The sequence below is a fragment of the Cnephaeus nilssonii genome, assembly GCF_951640355.1.
Source record: "Cnephaeus nilssonii genome assembly, chromosome: 2".
Lineage (NCBI taxonomy): Eukaryota > Metazoa > Chordata > Mammalia > Chiroptera > Vespertilionidae > Cnephaeus > Cnephaeus nilssonii.
In genome coordinates this window covers 13,369,360-13,383,389 of record NC_137073.1, presented here as the reverse complement: position 1 = coordinate 13,383,389, position 14,030 = coordinate 13,369,360, and the positions used below count along the sequence as shown (strand labels likewise).

The 14,030-nt window shown below is 58.9% G+C and overlaps 1 protein-coding gene across 1 annotated transcript; it reads right to left on the bottom strand.

The window, feature by feature from the left end:
• Positions 1 to 703: 703 nt before the first annotated feature.
• Positions 704 to 4,189, bottom strand: SOX8 (SRY-box transcription factor 8; the record flags this gene model as incomplete). Its single annotated transcript, XM_079783740.1, has 3 exons — positions 704 to 1,562; positions 2,339 to 2,568; positions 3,768 to 4,189. The coding sequence occupies 3 exons, from the start codon at positions 4,187 to 4,189 to the stop codon at positions 823 to 825; spliced, it is 1,392 nt and encodes a 463-aa protein (XP_079639866.1). The 3' UTR covers positions 704 to 822.
• Between the last annotated feature and the right edge of the window lie 9,841 nt (positions 4,190 to 14,030).

The following is a 14,030-nucleotide window of genomic DNA, read 5'->3' as shown; positions in this document are numbered from 1 at the left end:
AGCTCCCAGGCTTCCATTTTATCTTAAATTCTACTATCTGCACAAATTACTTCATTAATTAAAGATAAAATAATACAGGACATAAATACATTTTAACAGCTTTCAAAACAAATCAAACACGTTTGAGCTTCAAGAATTAAAATTTAAAAAATAAAATAAAAAAAGAGAGAAGTGTTAATCACAGCCAAACCTTCCTCAGAAGAGCCCTAACTACAAGGAACACCTCGGATCTAACAAGCTGGTCCCAAGAGATGCTCCCGCAGACACATCCCCGCCAAGGTGCTCCTGTGGATGATGCATCCCTGCCGAACTGCTTCTGCGAACGCATCCCCACCAAGGCTGTGGATGTGCCCTTTCGCCGCGGAAATAGCATCCATTGGTCCTGGGAGTTCTTGGTGCGGAGACTGGCCAGGACCTCAGAAGGAAGGGGGCCTGGAGACCCAGTGCCTCCTTCCCTCCTTTTGTCCTTTGTACTGTGGCTCCATTTTGCATCCATCGTGATGCAAAACTAAGGCGCTGGTGTCTGCGCAGAAGAGGGACCGAATGGCCATCCTTCGTTCCAAAGCTGCCAGTCACCACAGAGAGAGAGAGGAGGAAAAGAGGGCTTTGTCCATTAACGGATTTTGGAGATCTGGAAGCAAAGCAAAGGGACTCGGCTGGTTTCCTGCACACATCAGCAGGCACTTGATAGAGCTGGGCACACACGGCTGCCTCTTCTCACCTCGCTGGCCAACACCTCCAGGGAGACCTCAGAGGCTCTGTCTTTTCAGATAAAGGTTCTCCTCGGCCCATGCCAGCCCCCTCCACCCAACCACGGTGCCTTCAGGGTCTGGTCAGGGTGGTATACACGGGCTGGTCCCAGTTACTGGGGGGGCTGTGGGCAGGCGGCACAGAGAGGCTGCTGAGCAGCGGTGAGGTATAGGGCCGGCGGGACGAGTGGAAGTAGGGGTACTGGTAGAGGCTGGACGGGTAGCCAGCGTACGGGTTGTAGTAGTTGGGGGCCTGCAGGTCGGTGTAGTCACACTGTGAGCTGGTGAAGGAGCTGGCAGCTGCGGCGGAGGCGGCCGTGGTGACACTGGCCTGGGCGCTGTAGGAGCTGTAGTCGGTACGGCCTGGAGAGCTGTGGGACTGGTCGCCGTAGTGGCCAGGGCTCAGCTGCTCCGTCTTGATGTGGGGCCGAGGGGGGCCTGCTTCGGTGGGCGACGCAGAGGCCGAGGGGGCTCCCTTGTGGGCCCACACGGGGGATGCTCCAATGCCCGCGGACCCAGAGTGTGAGTAGGAGGCACCCCCGTAAGAGCCAGAGGTGGAAGGCTGGCCCGGCTCTGTGGGCAGGGCCGAGTGGCCGTTGAGGGGCAGGTACTGGTCAAACTCGTGGACGTCGAAGGTGTCCATGTTGCCAATGACCTCGCTGCTCAGCTCTGAGATGTCCACGTTACTGAAGTCGATGTTCTGGCGCCCGCTGTCCACCAGGCGGCGGCCTTCCAGCTTCAGCTCTTGCTTGCCCCCTTGGTGCAGGTCCGTCTTGGGGGTGGTAGGTGGGGTGGGTGGCCCGTGGGTCTGCCCTAGGGTCAGAACACATTGCAGGGATGAATGCCCCTTCTGTGGGGGTGGGGGGTGGGGCTGGCAGGGCCGGCAGGCTGGCGACATGCACAGGGGAGGGAAACCAGCCCGCTAACAGCCGCAGGTAGGAATCAACAGCTTTTTGTTCCTGTACATTTCCCAGAAATTCCAGCAAAACCAGACCCAGACCTCACTCCTTGCCTGAGAAAATTCCGTTAAGCACTGTTCTATGGAAAGACCTGGGGCCGAGGAGGCCCCACGGTGAACAGCACAGTGAAGAAAGAAGAGATAACCACGTTTAGGACACTCTCCAGGAGCGCCCGGCCTGTGCACAGGATAGCTACATAATCCACACAAAACCTGTTCCTGGCTTTAGCCAGCTTCGGGGCCAAGACTGCACCCCAGTCCGTGGGTTCCTGAAGCTGGGCTGCTGACCACCATGCTGGCAGCAGGAGTGAGTCCTGGGTCAGAACCAGCAAAAAGGCCAAGGAAGGCAAAGATGCCTTCGGTTAGGACAGAACCCCTATGTCACAGGGTGCCAGCCAGGCCACCTGTGGGACCCTCCACGCTCAGAGGGCTCAGCAGAGTACCCGCTCACCCCCAGAGCATGCACAGAAAGCAGCTGCCACTGGGAGCTTTTGGGGGATACCCAGGGAAGGTTTGGCCCTCCTGTGGGGAGTGAGCCCCTGTTGCCCCCGCACTGCCCATCTCTGCCATGTCCAGAACCCCCACTTCTCCCATTGGCGATGCTCAGACGCTGGGGGCCCCAGGAGCCAACCTGTATGGTCACCATGGTGGTGTGCGTCGCCAAGGCCCGTGTCAGTCTTGTACACAGCACCGCTGGGGTGGTGGCCCAATTCGGCACCCGAGTCCGAGTCACTCTGGCCCGTCTTGACGCTCTTCCTCCGGCGCGGCTGGTACTTGTAATCGGGGTGGTCCTTCTTGTGCTGAACCCGCAGCCGCTCTGCCTCCTCCACGAAGGGGCGCTTCTCGCTCTCACTCAGCAGGCTGCAGAGCCAAGGGCACAATCAGGATGGCAAGGGCGTCCAAGCCAGCACCGGTGCCCACGCTGCCTGGGAGCCGGACTGTGCCCCGATGAAGTACAAGAAGGGGACCAGGATGACCCTGACCAGGAAAGCATGCATGCACCCGAACCTTGGGGGACACCAGGCAGTGCTCTGAGCCATGGTGCCAGTTGGTGAGATCTGTGTGCTCAACAAAGTCAAAGAAGGAGCGATAATAAGACCCAAATCTCATCTCCTTCTTCCTCTCTGACTCCCCCAGCCCGGCCTGTGTTTGTCTCCTCCCTTATGGGCGCTCTAAGGCAGGCGGGGGAGGAGGGCAGGACCCAGCTGAGCATATGCTATGGACAAAGTGAGTTTCCCAGGATCTGAGGTGGGACTTCTCGGGCAGCTGGGCTTCTCGGACCTCCAGAAACTCTGACAACATTCAGTGGTTCTCAAGGAGGCTCAAAACACACACTGTCCTCTCAGACTCTTCCAGAAGCTCACTTCTAACTGCCTGCAGACAGGGCTTTGGGGCACAGAGGCACAAGTCCACGATGCCCCACACAGGCAGATACAGGAGCACAGAAGATAAGCATGCAAGCTTTGCTCGCCCACTCATGAGATGATGCAGAGAGAAGAGTGAACTGGTGCCCTGAGCCCGAAGCCATCCATTTTAAAACCAAGTAGAGAGCGTTTGGTGGGGTGGGCTGTCCTGAGCAGCAACTTTGTCACTGCTGCTGTCCAACTTCCTCCAAAAGCCACCAGCCTCACCATGCCAAAGTGTGCAGCTGTGTGGGGAAGGCGCCAGCGAAGTGGCACCTCCAGACACAGCATGCTGCCCACCGCTGTGTCCTGCTCCCCGACCGAGGCAACCTTTCCTGGGGTAGGAACAGACCTCCAGGCTCTGAGGCCACATACCCCCCCACCCCCAACTCTGCATGCCAGCCACCACCTTAGGCAGGCTATTCCCATTCCAGGTCCCAGGAATGTGGCAAGGGTGCCACACTCCTGCTGCTGCCTTCTGTGGGCCCACACCGGGAGGGCCCGCGCCTGGTCCCTGCTGGCCAGAGGGTGTTTTTCCACTAGGGCTCGCCCTGGGAACAGCCACTGGGAGCAGGGCCGAGACCGGGCGTGGAGCCACCTCCCCGAGCCCCCCAGAACTCACTCGCAGCCCCTGCCCCCCGGACTGGGGACACTCACCGCCACAGCTTGCCCAGCGTCTTGCTGAGCTCGGCGTTGTGCAGGTGCGGGTACTGGTCGGCCAGCTTACGGCGTGCCGCTTGCGCCCACACCATAAAGGCATTCATGGGCCGCTTCACGTGTGGCTTGGCCTTGAGCGCGCCGCCGCCGCCGCCGCGCACAGGCATGGGCACTAGGCTCCAGTCGTAGCCCTTGAGCACCTGCGACACTGCGTCGCGGATGCAAGCTGGGAAGCGGTCGTCCGCCGCCTCAGCCGAGTCGCCCCGGCCACTGCCCCCCGTGCCCGCCGTGCGGCCCAGGCCCTCGGAACCCGAAGGCGACGGCGGCGCGTCCGAGTCCGAGTCCTCCACGTGCGACATGGAGCTGGCGGTGCCAGACGGGCTGCAGGGCGGCTGGGCGCGGGACTCACTCATGTCCAGCATCTGGCCCGCACGCGGAGGGACGCGCACCGGGGATGCGCACCGAGTCCGATGCCCGGCTGCGCTGCGGCCGCTTGGGGACCCGAGGTCACCGAGGTAGCCCGACCTGCGCCCACGCCGCCGCAGCCACCCGGATCCTCTAGCCGTCGCCTCTGCCGCCGAAGCTCAGTCCCCGCGGAGGCACCCGCAACAAGTTTCTTTAAGCTGCGATCGCGAGGCTCCGCCCCTCCCGGTTCCCCATTGGCCGTCCGGCTCGGCCCGCTGCCCCCAGGGCGGAGTCTGGCCGCCTCCCGCCCCTCCCCCCACCTTAAAGAAAGAGCAGTGATTCCCGCTGTGCCCCCGCGCGTCCGGCCCGGCGCTGCACCACGTGGGGCCCTGTGTGCCCGCCAGCCGAGGACCGGAGCCCGGGCGGTGCACCCTCCCGCCGATCTTCCCCGAACGCCGCGGGGCCCCCTTCCCGGAGGAGCAAGTAGGAAAAGAGGGTCAGAGATGCTCTGCACGCCCCGGGGGCTCTCTGCTCTGCTCCTTCGGAGGGCGCGCGGCGGCTCTTGTGCACCCCACCCCAGCTCCAGGAGCCCAGCCTTGGGTAGCCGGCTCCGAGAGTAGGCGGGTCCTCAAGAGCCTCCCCCACCCAGCCCGGTCTTAAGTCCTGACATCTCGTCCGCAGCCCAGAGGCGCCGGGGTCAGCTGCTGCCAGCTTGCGGCCCAGGGGAGAGCCTGCTCAGCCACCTGGCCTCAAAGCCGGGGCTCCCCGCCCGCAGGGCCGGTGCAACGTGCTGGAGCCTCTAGCGCGCCCCGAGTCTGCGAGCCGCGCACGTTCAGTCAAGGCGCACCCTGGAGCCACGGCTCGGGGTGATCCCAGGTGCCCCGCCCCATCCGGGTTCGAGCTGGGAAAGCGCGGTGGGGACGCTGTCCCAGTAGCTAGGGCAGCCCTGTGGGGCGGCGCGCTGGGCGGGGCTTGGGCTGACCCTAGCTGTAGAGTCCCCGGGGCCGACCGGCGGATGGCGTGGCCGGACGCGGGGGCCCAGGGCCTTCCGGGCATGACCCGGGGGGGTGGGGGTGAAGAGGCCGTCCGGCGGCGCTGTCCTGGGTGGTCCGGTGGAGGCGGAGGGCGCTCCGAGCTCCTGGAGGGGAGGAGGTGGGCGCACCCGCCGCGGAGGGGAGGTAGGCGGAGTGAGGGACGCTGGGGTCGGGGAAGGGACATTTCCCCGGGGATAGAGCCGGGCCGCGGCCCCGAGTCCCCGCCCTAGGCCGCTCCCGCGAGTTGGCCTTGGGCCGACGGTCCCCGAGGGCGGCACGGATTCTTTCGCCAAACCCATCGGGAGGTGACAGACCGGCCGTGTAGAGCCTCGCCAGGCAGCCTCCCGGTCGGGTGCCTCCGTGCTTGTGGCCCGCGAGCCTCCGGTGACCCTAAGCAAAGGCGCCGGGTTCGCCAGCTGCGCATCTCCCGCCGAGTCACGGACGCCTGGGCGAGTAGCCGTTGGAACCGAAGGAGTGACGCCGTTTCTCTGGCAGCAGGAGGGGCTGGTCTGTCACCAGAAAAAATTCAAATTGAAAGTCGGCGGGTGGTGCCGAAGCTTCTGACTGCGTGGGACGCGCCTCTGGCCCTCACCCTGGCGCGGGAGACCGGGAGACCGTGCCCCCAGCAGGTCCGCCCCCGCCCGGGCCTGCAAATTCTTTCGAAACGGAGACGCCGCACTTAGAACTAAGAGCCCGTCCCCCCCGACGGTCCCTACCGCCCTTTCCTCACGGGCCTGCCCCCGTCCTGCAGCCTTGCATTCCCTTGCATCTGGAATGCTCCGGCCCAGATCTCCTGCCACCTGCGGGTGACTGGAAGGCCTCTTGTATTTGTTCTTGGACTAACCCGCTTGCCAAAGGTCAGTGAGCCCCACTTTCCACCTTGGGGGGAAATGCCCCAGAGTGTGGGGGCGGTGCTTGCTCTTTAAGGCGAACAGCGTGCTGAGAGGCCCCCATCTGGTAGCAGGGGGAGAGCTGGCCTCCAGAGTGGCCTGTCCTCTTGCCCCCCTTCCTGCCACCTGCCTCCTTTTGCTGGGTCACCTGCCAAGGAACACCTTCCCCTGCTGGCCTGTAGTGGCTTTCCTTTGGAGGTCCTGCCTCCGCTGTGGGTCCCCACTCAGCAGTCAAGAGAGCACTGTGGGAAGGCCCGAGTGGGGGCTGCCTGGGGGCCTCCACAGGACCCACGCAAGTGAAAGCAGGGTTTGAAGGTAGAGGACATGGATGACAGACCTAGCCCAAATTGTCCTGCCCCTGGGGAGCAGATCCCACCCCCTTCCTTCACCCAGTATGCCCTCTAGCGCCAGATCTGAGTTTTCAAGAACAGCTCTCCCAGGAAAATGAGGCCCAGCCTGCGTTGCGGGTACCAGGCAAGGCAGCTTCTCCCTGCTCCCCACTGACCCACAAGGGGTACCACACAGCCATGCCAGAGTCCCTAAGACACAGACAGGTGACTTTGGGGACACTGGGAGGGAAAGAGGGGAGTCCAGTGCTAGACCCAGTTCGCACAGTGGTGTGCCATGTGTGGTTCTAGGCCCTACTGGGCTGCATTGACCACCCCAGGACTGATGGGGGGGGCCTACTGGTGGGCAGCCTCTGTCGTATAGGTGCAAGCCATGCTCTGGTGGGATGGGTGGGGAGGAGCAGCTCCCCACCAGGGCGTGGCCCAGGCCACTGAAAGCAAATGCGTGCACTTCCAAGAGGGTGGCACTTCCAAGAGGGTGCAGTCCGCACACAGTCCAGGATGGGCTGCTGACACGTGGGGCAGCACCCAGGCCGTCTCAAAGGCGTCTGAGCTTGCCCAGCCTCATCTCCCATGAGTGCTGGCCTTGGTTCATGGCTTCAGTCACTAGGCAGGCCCTGAATGGACACCAGGACGTGGCCTTTGGAGAACGAGCTGGTTGCAGTTGGTGCTTGTGTTCACCGGAATTGATGAAGCCCTGCTTGGTGCCAGGGGCTTTTCTGGGCAACGAAGTACAGAACCACACTGCACAGTCCCTGTCTGGAAGACGCTGGCGTTGAGGAGGTGGCCAACAGCAGACACTCCAAGAGGCTGAGACACGCCACATGGGGCGGGGGTCTAGGAAGGCGGCTCTGAGGAAGTGACAGTTAGCTAAGACCTGAAGCTGCCAATCTCTGGGAGAGAGAGGAAAGAGCACCCCCAGGGTGGGGGTGAGGTTGTATGCAAAGGCCCTGAGGCAGCAGGAAGCACAGGGCATCTGAGAATAGTGAGGTCATGGTGACTTAAAGCTTGAGGGACAACTCTTTGAACCCCGTCTCAGTCTGCCTTCTGGCCTCCCCTCTCCCCTCAGCTTTTCCTTCCTGCCCCTACCTGCCCCAATTCACTTGACTTCACCTTCATTTCGGGGGCTTTGTGGTTCCAGGGAAATAATCTGATTGGCAAAGTCTGGACCGTCAGCCCTGGGGTGTGGGAAAGCTGATGTACCCATATCCTTTGGCACAGGTCCCAGGACACCTGCAAAGAAGGAGGTGTGGGCTGGTAGGTACCCCCTATGCATATGAGACCTGAGGCCTGGCCAATCTTGACCTGGAGAGCTCTAGGAAACCTCTTCCAGGCACAGAGACCCCCATGTCTTCTAGGGGGCAGCCGGCCTAGGAAGCCCGCCTGTGCTGAGCACCGGACAGGCTGAGTGGGAAGGAAGGGACTGCTGAGGGCTAAATGCCACCATGGAGGAGGGCGCCTAGCTGTCACTCCTTGCATTGCCCTGCCCATCCTCTGCCTGGCCTTGGTCTTGGACAGTCAGGGAGGCCATGTTGATAGTTTTTACAGTCTTTAAGAGAAAGGTGTTGAGGGCAGGCCAGGTGGGCCTGTGAGCCCCAAAGCCAGCATGTCCCCTGGGTCTGCAGCCCTGGCCTGGGCCTATCTATGAGCCAGCCAGAGGAGGTTGGCATCACATCCCAGAAACTCCGGCTTGGCCTCGGAGATTAATTGGTGCTTTTGATTACTGGCCAATCTGCAGAAACCAAACATCCAGGGCTGAGATGGGCTAGTGGCTCTGAGCAAAAGCTCCATTGTGGCAGCCTCATCCTGCCCTACTGTGTCTCCAGAAAGAGGGGAGGGCCTCACAGGAGTCCAGTGTCCCCTAGTGACAGACTCGGATCTCTGGGCCAAGCTTTTTGCTGAAACCCCTCCCGGACTTAGGTTGCCAGCTGACGTGGAATTTCTGGTTTGGGTTCAAAGCTGGCCCTTTGGTTGGGCTGATGTCCGCTGAGAGCTGGCTGTGTCCAGTCATCACCCTTCCATGCTCTCAGAGGACACTGGAAGATCATGCCGGGATTCCTCCCCTCTGCCTGAAGGACCAGGGTGTTCCAGGCCAGCCTGTGATGGGCACTGATCCCATGCACGGGACATGAGCCCCACTGTGATTGCCTGGTATCATAGGGGTGTGCAGATGTGTCAGGAACAGCTGCAGTCCCAGCTCTGGCTTCCACTCACCCGCTGCTGAGAGCAGCCCCTGAGCTCCCGGCTGTGCCCATCCATCTCTCCCCGGGTTGTGGGCACTGACCCACCAGCAGCCATTAGGTCTCGGCACGACATCCCTGACAGCAAGCAGAGGATGCTTCTGCAGCCAGGAAACATCCTCGGGCAGAGTCCTGGGAATCTCAGCATGCAGCTAGCTTTCCCTGGTAAGGAGAGCACCAGAGGTCACAGCCAGGCCCTAGGACCATCTTCCACTAAGGAGACTGAGTCTGCTGAGGTGTTAGAGACTTGGGGTCAAACTATGCCTTCCTCTGGACATGTCCATCCCATAAGCCAATAAATTCCATTCTTTGTCCATGCCGAAGAGGTCTACAGGGCACCAGACTACTGATCACTGGACTCCAGCCCTACCCCAAGCACTCAGTCCCCTGGACCCCAGACTCCACCTTCATTCTGGGCCCTAGCTACTCTGAACCCCAGCCCCATTTCAGACCCTCACTTCCCAGGACCCCCAGATTCCAGCCTCATTCCAGATCCCCCTTTGGATCCCACTCTCATTCTGGACCTTTGCCCTTCACCATCCCCTGGACCCCTGGTGGTGTGTGCCAAGCTCCTCTCTCTTCTGGACGCTGAGCTCTGAGTAGCCATGTGCAAGAGGGCAGCCAGGACATCAAAGCCAACTCTAGAAAATCAGTGTTCTGAACCCAAGTCGGTGCTGAGAGCTGTGCTCATCCTTCCAAGCTCAGCTTTCAGACTGGATGAAGCCTCTTGTTTAAGATGTCCCAACGTGAACCCCTCTGAAGTAGAGCCCTGTGTCAAGTACCAATGGGAAAGGCATGTGGAGGATGGAAATAAACACATCACAGAGGAAGACCTTCTTTTGGGGTGAAGTGCCCCAACCACCTCTATCAGACAGAAGGTTCCAGAGACCCATTAGTACCACGGGCAAATTAAAACACCTCTCAACGATTTCTGCTGTCTTATTTTTTTAGTATTTATTTTTTGTCTTATTTTGCTGGTATTTATTTTTCTGAATGTGGTGAAGGAGGGTTTCATTAAGATGGCCTCAGATAGGAACACGGGGCAAAGTTGAAGAAAACTGAATGGTTCGTCCGCAAAGCGAGGCGGTTGCACTGTTGCAGGAGCTGGCATCCCGAAGGCTCAGATGAAAGCATGGCAAAGTGTGGCCCCACCCCCACCCCCCAGGCTCTAGATTAGGGGCAGAGGGGCAGGAAGTTGTCAGGTCCTCTTTGCGTTGGTCTGTCAGGGCCTGACATGGAGCTGGCTAGTGCAGACCCAACTCTCTCAGCTGTAAACCCTCACGTCCCCTTCCTCGTGGGACATGTTATGTGTAGGTAGAATCCAGCAGTCACCGGCCCCTGTGCCCCAAGACCTCTGAGGACTGCGGAATATGGGCCCATTTTGATGCTCACACCGATGGTTCCCACCCAGTGACCTACAGTGTCAGTGTGAGAAAAAAATCAGCTCCTTGGCCAGGCAAGAGCAGGAGCACCCATTGTCTAGGCTACATCCCTGGCTGGTTATCAGAGGAGGGAGCTGGGACCTCAAAAGCAGTTCGGTTGGGGCTTCCTAATGGTTGAGGGTGTGTAGCCTCTCCTTGGACAGGTGCTGAGGGGGCTTTGCAGAGGTGGTCTGCTCAGCCAAGTGCAAGTTCCTGAGTGTGCCTTGGAAGGAATGACACACCCCAAGGGCGTTAGAAGCACATTTCTGGTGGCTTTCAACATGTAGACCATCCTGAGACAGAAAGCCCCTCACACAGTCACGGCGTGGGTCCATAACACGAAATCCTCGAGGGTGTTTTCTATTCTGGAGCTTTTCCCGTCAACACTTCTGGAGCTTCTACATCATGCCAGGGCTGCTGTGGTGCTGGGACGGGGTGAGGACCCACAGGGCCCTGCCCTCCAGAAGTTCAGGCTGGCAAAGCATTCTAGAAAGCATAAAACGAGGAACCGTAGTTTGTCATTTGGGGCTGCCAACTGCCCTTGGGGTGTGGAAAGAGGTAGGAGGGAATTGTAGGCTCCCCCAGGAAGGCTTTGGGGTTCTGGAAAGGAGGGTGTTTAAGGTCACGGGACCTGTTGTCATCTTCTGTGACCCTTTCACTTTGGGCAAGTTAAGGGGTCACTATGGGCAGTAGAGGGGTCAGGAATGCCTGTCCTGAGGGCACCACAGGCCTGTGTGGGTTGATGTATGTAGAATGGCAGGCGCGCAGTGGCCGACACCTGGTGTTTGTTGTATTTTCTGTGCTTGTGAATTCATTATCGTCTCCTACGGGTGGGCCCATCTGGGCATGCCTTCAAGGAGAACATGGAACAGGAAGGCCGCCCACTCTTTCCAGAAATGGATTGTGTGTTTTAATCACTGGGGGAGGGTCACAGGAAGGGAAGACCTGGTGATGGATGGCGTTGGGCACAAGCTTCCCCTCAGCTCCCCTCCCCCACCATGAAATAAGAGGTGTGGGCCAAATCAGTGGTCTTGGTCTTAAGTGGCATCAGGAGCCAGGCAGAGAGGAGATGTGGAAGCTGCTGCAGGCGAGGCTGGAAGGAGTGGTGGGGCCTGCGGACTGCTGGAGAGAGGCCCTAGTCATCCCAGCGGCCACCCAGACCTCAGCTGACCACAGATGCATGCCTGCGCCCAGCTCATGGGTAGCACGGCTGGCTGACACAGGGACTTGTGATTTTGAGACTGTTTGTTACTTGGCATTATTGTGGCAATCAATAACTGATACATCTCTGTGGGCAGGATTCAGCCCAAAGGCCTCCTGTTAGTGACCACTGGCCTAGGCAATTCCCAAGACTCCTTCCAGTTTAGAATGTGACTGTAAGAGAAAAAGAAAATTTAACTCCACATTCTTTGCCCCCTGTCTCCCCCGGTCCCCGCCCCCCCCCCCCCCCCCCCCCAAGAGCTCTATAACCAGATAATGGAATTTTTTGTTTTCTGCTCTGCTGAGCAATCATGGCTTACCAGCTCACCGGGCCACAAAGGACCACATCTTCTGGGGTACAGGCACAGCAGTGCTCAGGGGCTGGAGCTGAGGGTGCTGGCAGAAGAGCCGGGTGAGCCGAGCAGAACAGCCGCCTGTGAGTGAGTCACGGTTCCAGAACAACCAGCAAATGGCCCAGCACCTGCTTGCCCACCCTCACCCGCACTTGCCAGCCTTACCAGAGAGTTTTGGCCGCTGGACAGTCATGGTGGGACGGGCCCAAACTGATCACCCTTCCAGAGAAAGTGACAGATGTTAGTGCCAGTGGGTCCTGCCCTCCCCATCAACAGATGTCAAGACATGAAAAATTAGGGTAAATGAAGGGTGCACGATTAGACTCGGGCCCAAGCTGGGTTCTCCTGGGTGCCAGAGACAGCTGCAAATGCACGTCAGAGACAATTGTCCTGATGTGGCAGTGGCTGCCAGGCCAGGGTGCCTAGGGACAGCTGGACGCGGTGCTGACACGGGGCTCATTCCTCTGTGAAGTCGTCTCTCAGCTGCTAGGAGTGCAGCCAGCCCTTGGGCTTGTGTGTGTCCCGGCTCCAGAGCTGAGCTGGAGGAGCTGCGCATGGGCCCATCAGGGACATGGGCCCAGCGAGGGCTCCCAGCTTGTTTGTGGGTCTCCATGACACTAGCCCAAGCTTGAGCTGGCAGCTGCTCTCAGGGGAGCCCTCCCTTTTCTCCCCTCTCCTTCTTTTCTCAGCTTTCTCTCTGGCTTGACCGTGGGTCCTCCTATAACCAGTCCCATGCAATTGGGCCTCGTCTCAGCACCTCACAGCCTCTCTCTCCCATCTCAGCTTGACTTTTTCTCTTACAGTATTTTGCTTGAAACTATAGGTTCAGGAGCCCCACCCACCCACCCCTGCCAGTCCCCTGGTGCTGGTGAGAGACTGCTTGGTGGAGACCCCAGCGTGCCTGTGGTGCAGGCGCTGAGCTGTTGGCTGAGAACAAAGCCTCCTGGTGCCTCTCCGGCACGAGCTCCAGCTCTGGGCACCGTGGCTGGCCGAAGGTTTGCAGAAAAGGTTTTGTTTTTAAGTGCAGCGCCTTCGGCATAAGACACTCCCACATCTAAATATTACTCTAAAACTGTTCAATGCTCCCTAATGTAGATGAAGAGGTAGGTTTGGTGTAAATATATGACCTACCCTGACAGGTAAAAGCAGTGCCTTCCAGGTGATTTTAAACAACAGCAGAGCATTTTTTTAGTTGTTTTGAGGTGAAACTCACATAGTGTAAAAGTAAGCATTTTTAAGTGTACAATTTAGTACATTCACAATATTGTGCCGCCACCACCTCTATGAAGTTACTCAACATTTTCATCACCCCACAAGGAAGCCCTGTACCCATTAGCAGTCACTCCTCATCCCCCTCCCCCAGCTCCTAGGAACCAGGGATCTACTTTGTCTCTGTGAATTTGCTTGTTCTGGGCATTTCATATAAATGAAATCAGACAACATGTGGCCTTGTGTGTCTGGTTTCTCTCACTTAGTATGATGGTTTTGCAGTTCATCTATGTTGTAGCATGTGTCAATACTTCACACCTTTTTATGGCTGAGTAATACACCAGTGCATTTTTTATTACATTCAGGCTGAATGGGCAAGAACGGAGCCCATCCTCCACCCGAGCCCTGTCAGTGGGGTCCACTCCCTCAGATGAACTGGACCTCTTTGGTCAGGTCCCAGGAAGGAGGACCCTGGAGGAAACATGAGAGCATGAGCTCCTGGCAGACCTCTTTGATGGCCTCGCCCACTCCGGGCAAACCCAAAGAGGGAGCCGGAGCCCAGCAAGCTGGAGGCCAGACAAGGGGCCCCTTTCTGCTGTGCACAATGCCCCATTGTGCCCTTCTCTGGGGAGAACAATGCAGCCCCCTGACAGGGGAAGCTGAGGACAAAGGGCCCATTTGTGAGGACCGTCCCCACCTGAAAAGCAGCACCCCAGGTCACACCTGACGGCAGAGCCATCCTTCCTTGCCTTCTGTCCGGAGAGGCTCCTGCATCCGGACAGAGACCCAGGGAAGCATGGGCCAGCTTGGGCTGAGGGTGCTGGATTCTGCCTGCTCTCCCCAAATAGCGGTGCTGCCCCAAGTGCTGTGCCTGGACTACAGGGAGAAGTGCAGGTTTTGGGTTTTCATGGAAGAAACTGGGAGCAGGGCATGGGCCAGGGCTAAAGTTCTCCTGATCCTCAAGGCTGTGAGCCCTCTGGGCACTTGCTTTCCTGCTGGGGGTTCTCCAGGATGTGGAAGATGGTTGCACCGCCCACTGCAACATCTTTTATAGGTCCCCCTTCCGGGTTGGGTTCCAAAGAAAGGGTTTTTCATTGGAAAGAAAAGGAAACTTGGAAAAAAGTCACACTGTAAGATGCACTTACGTGCTATTATTCCAACAAT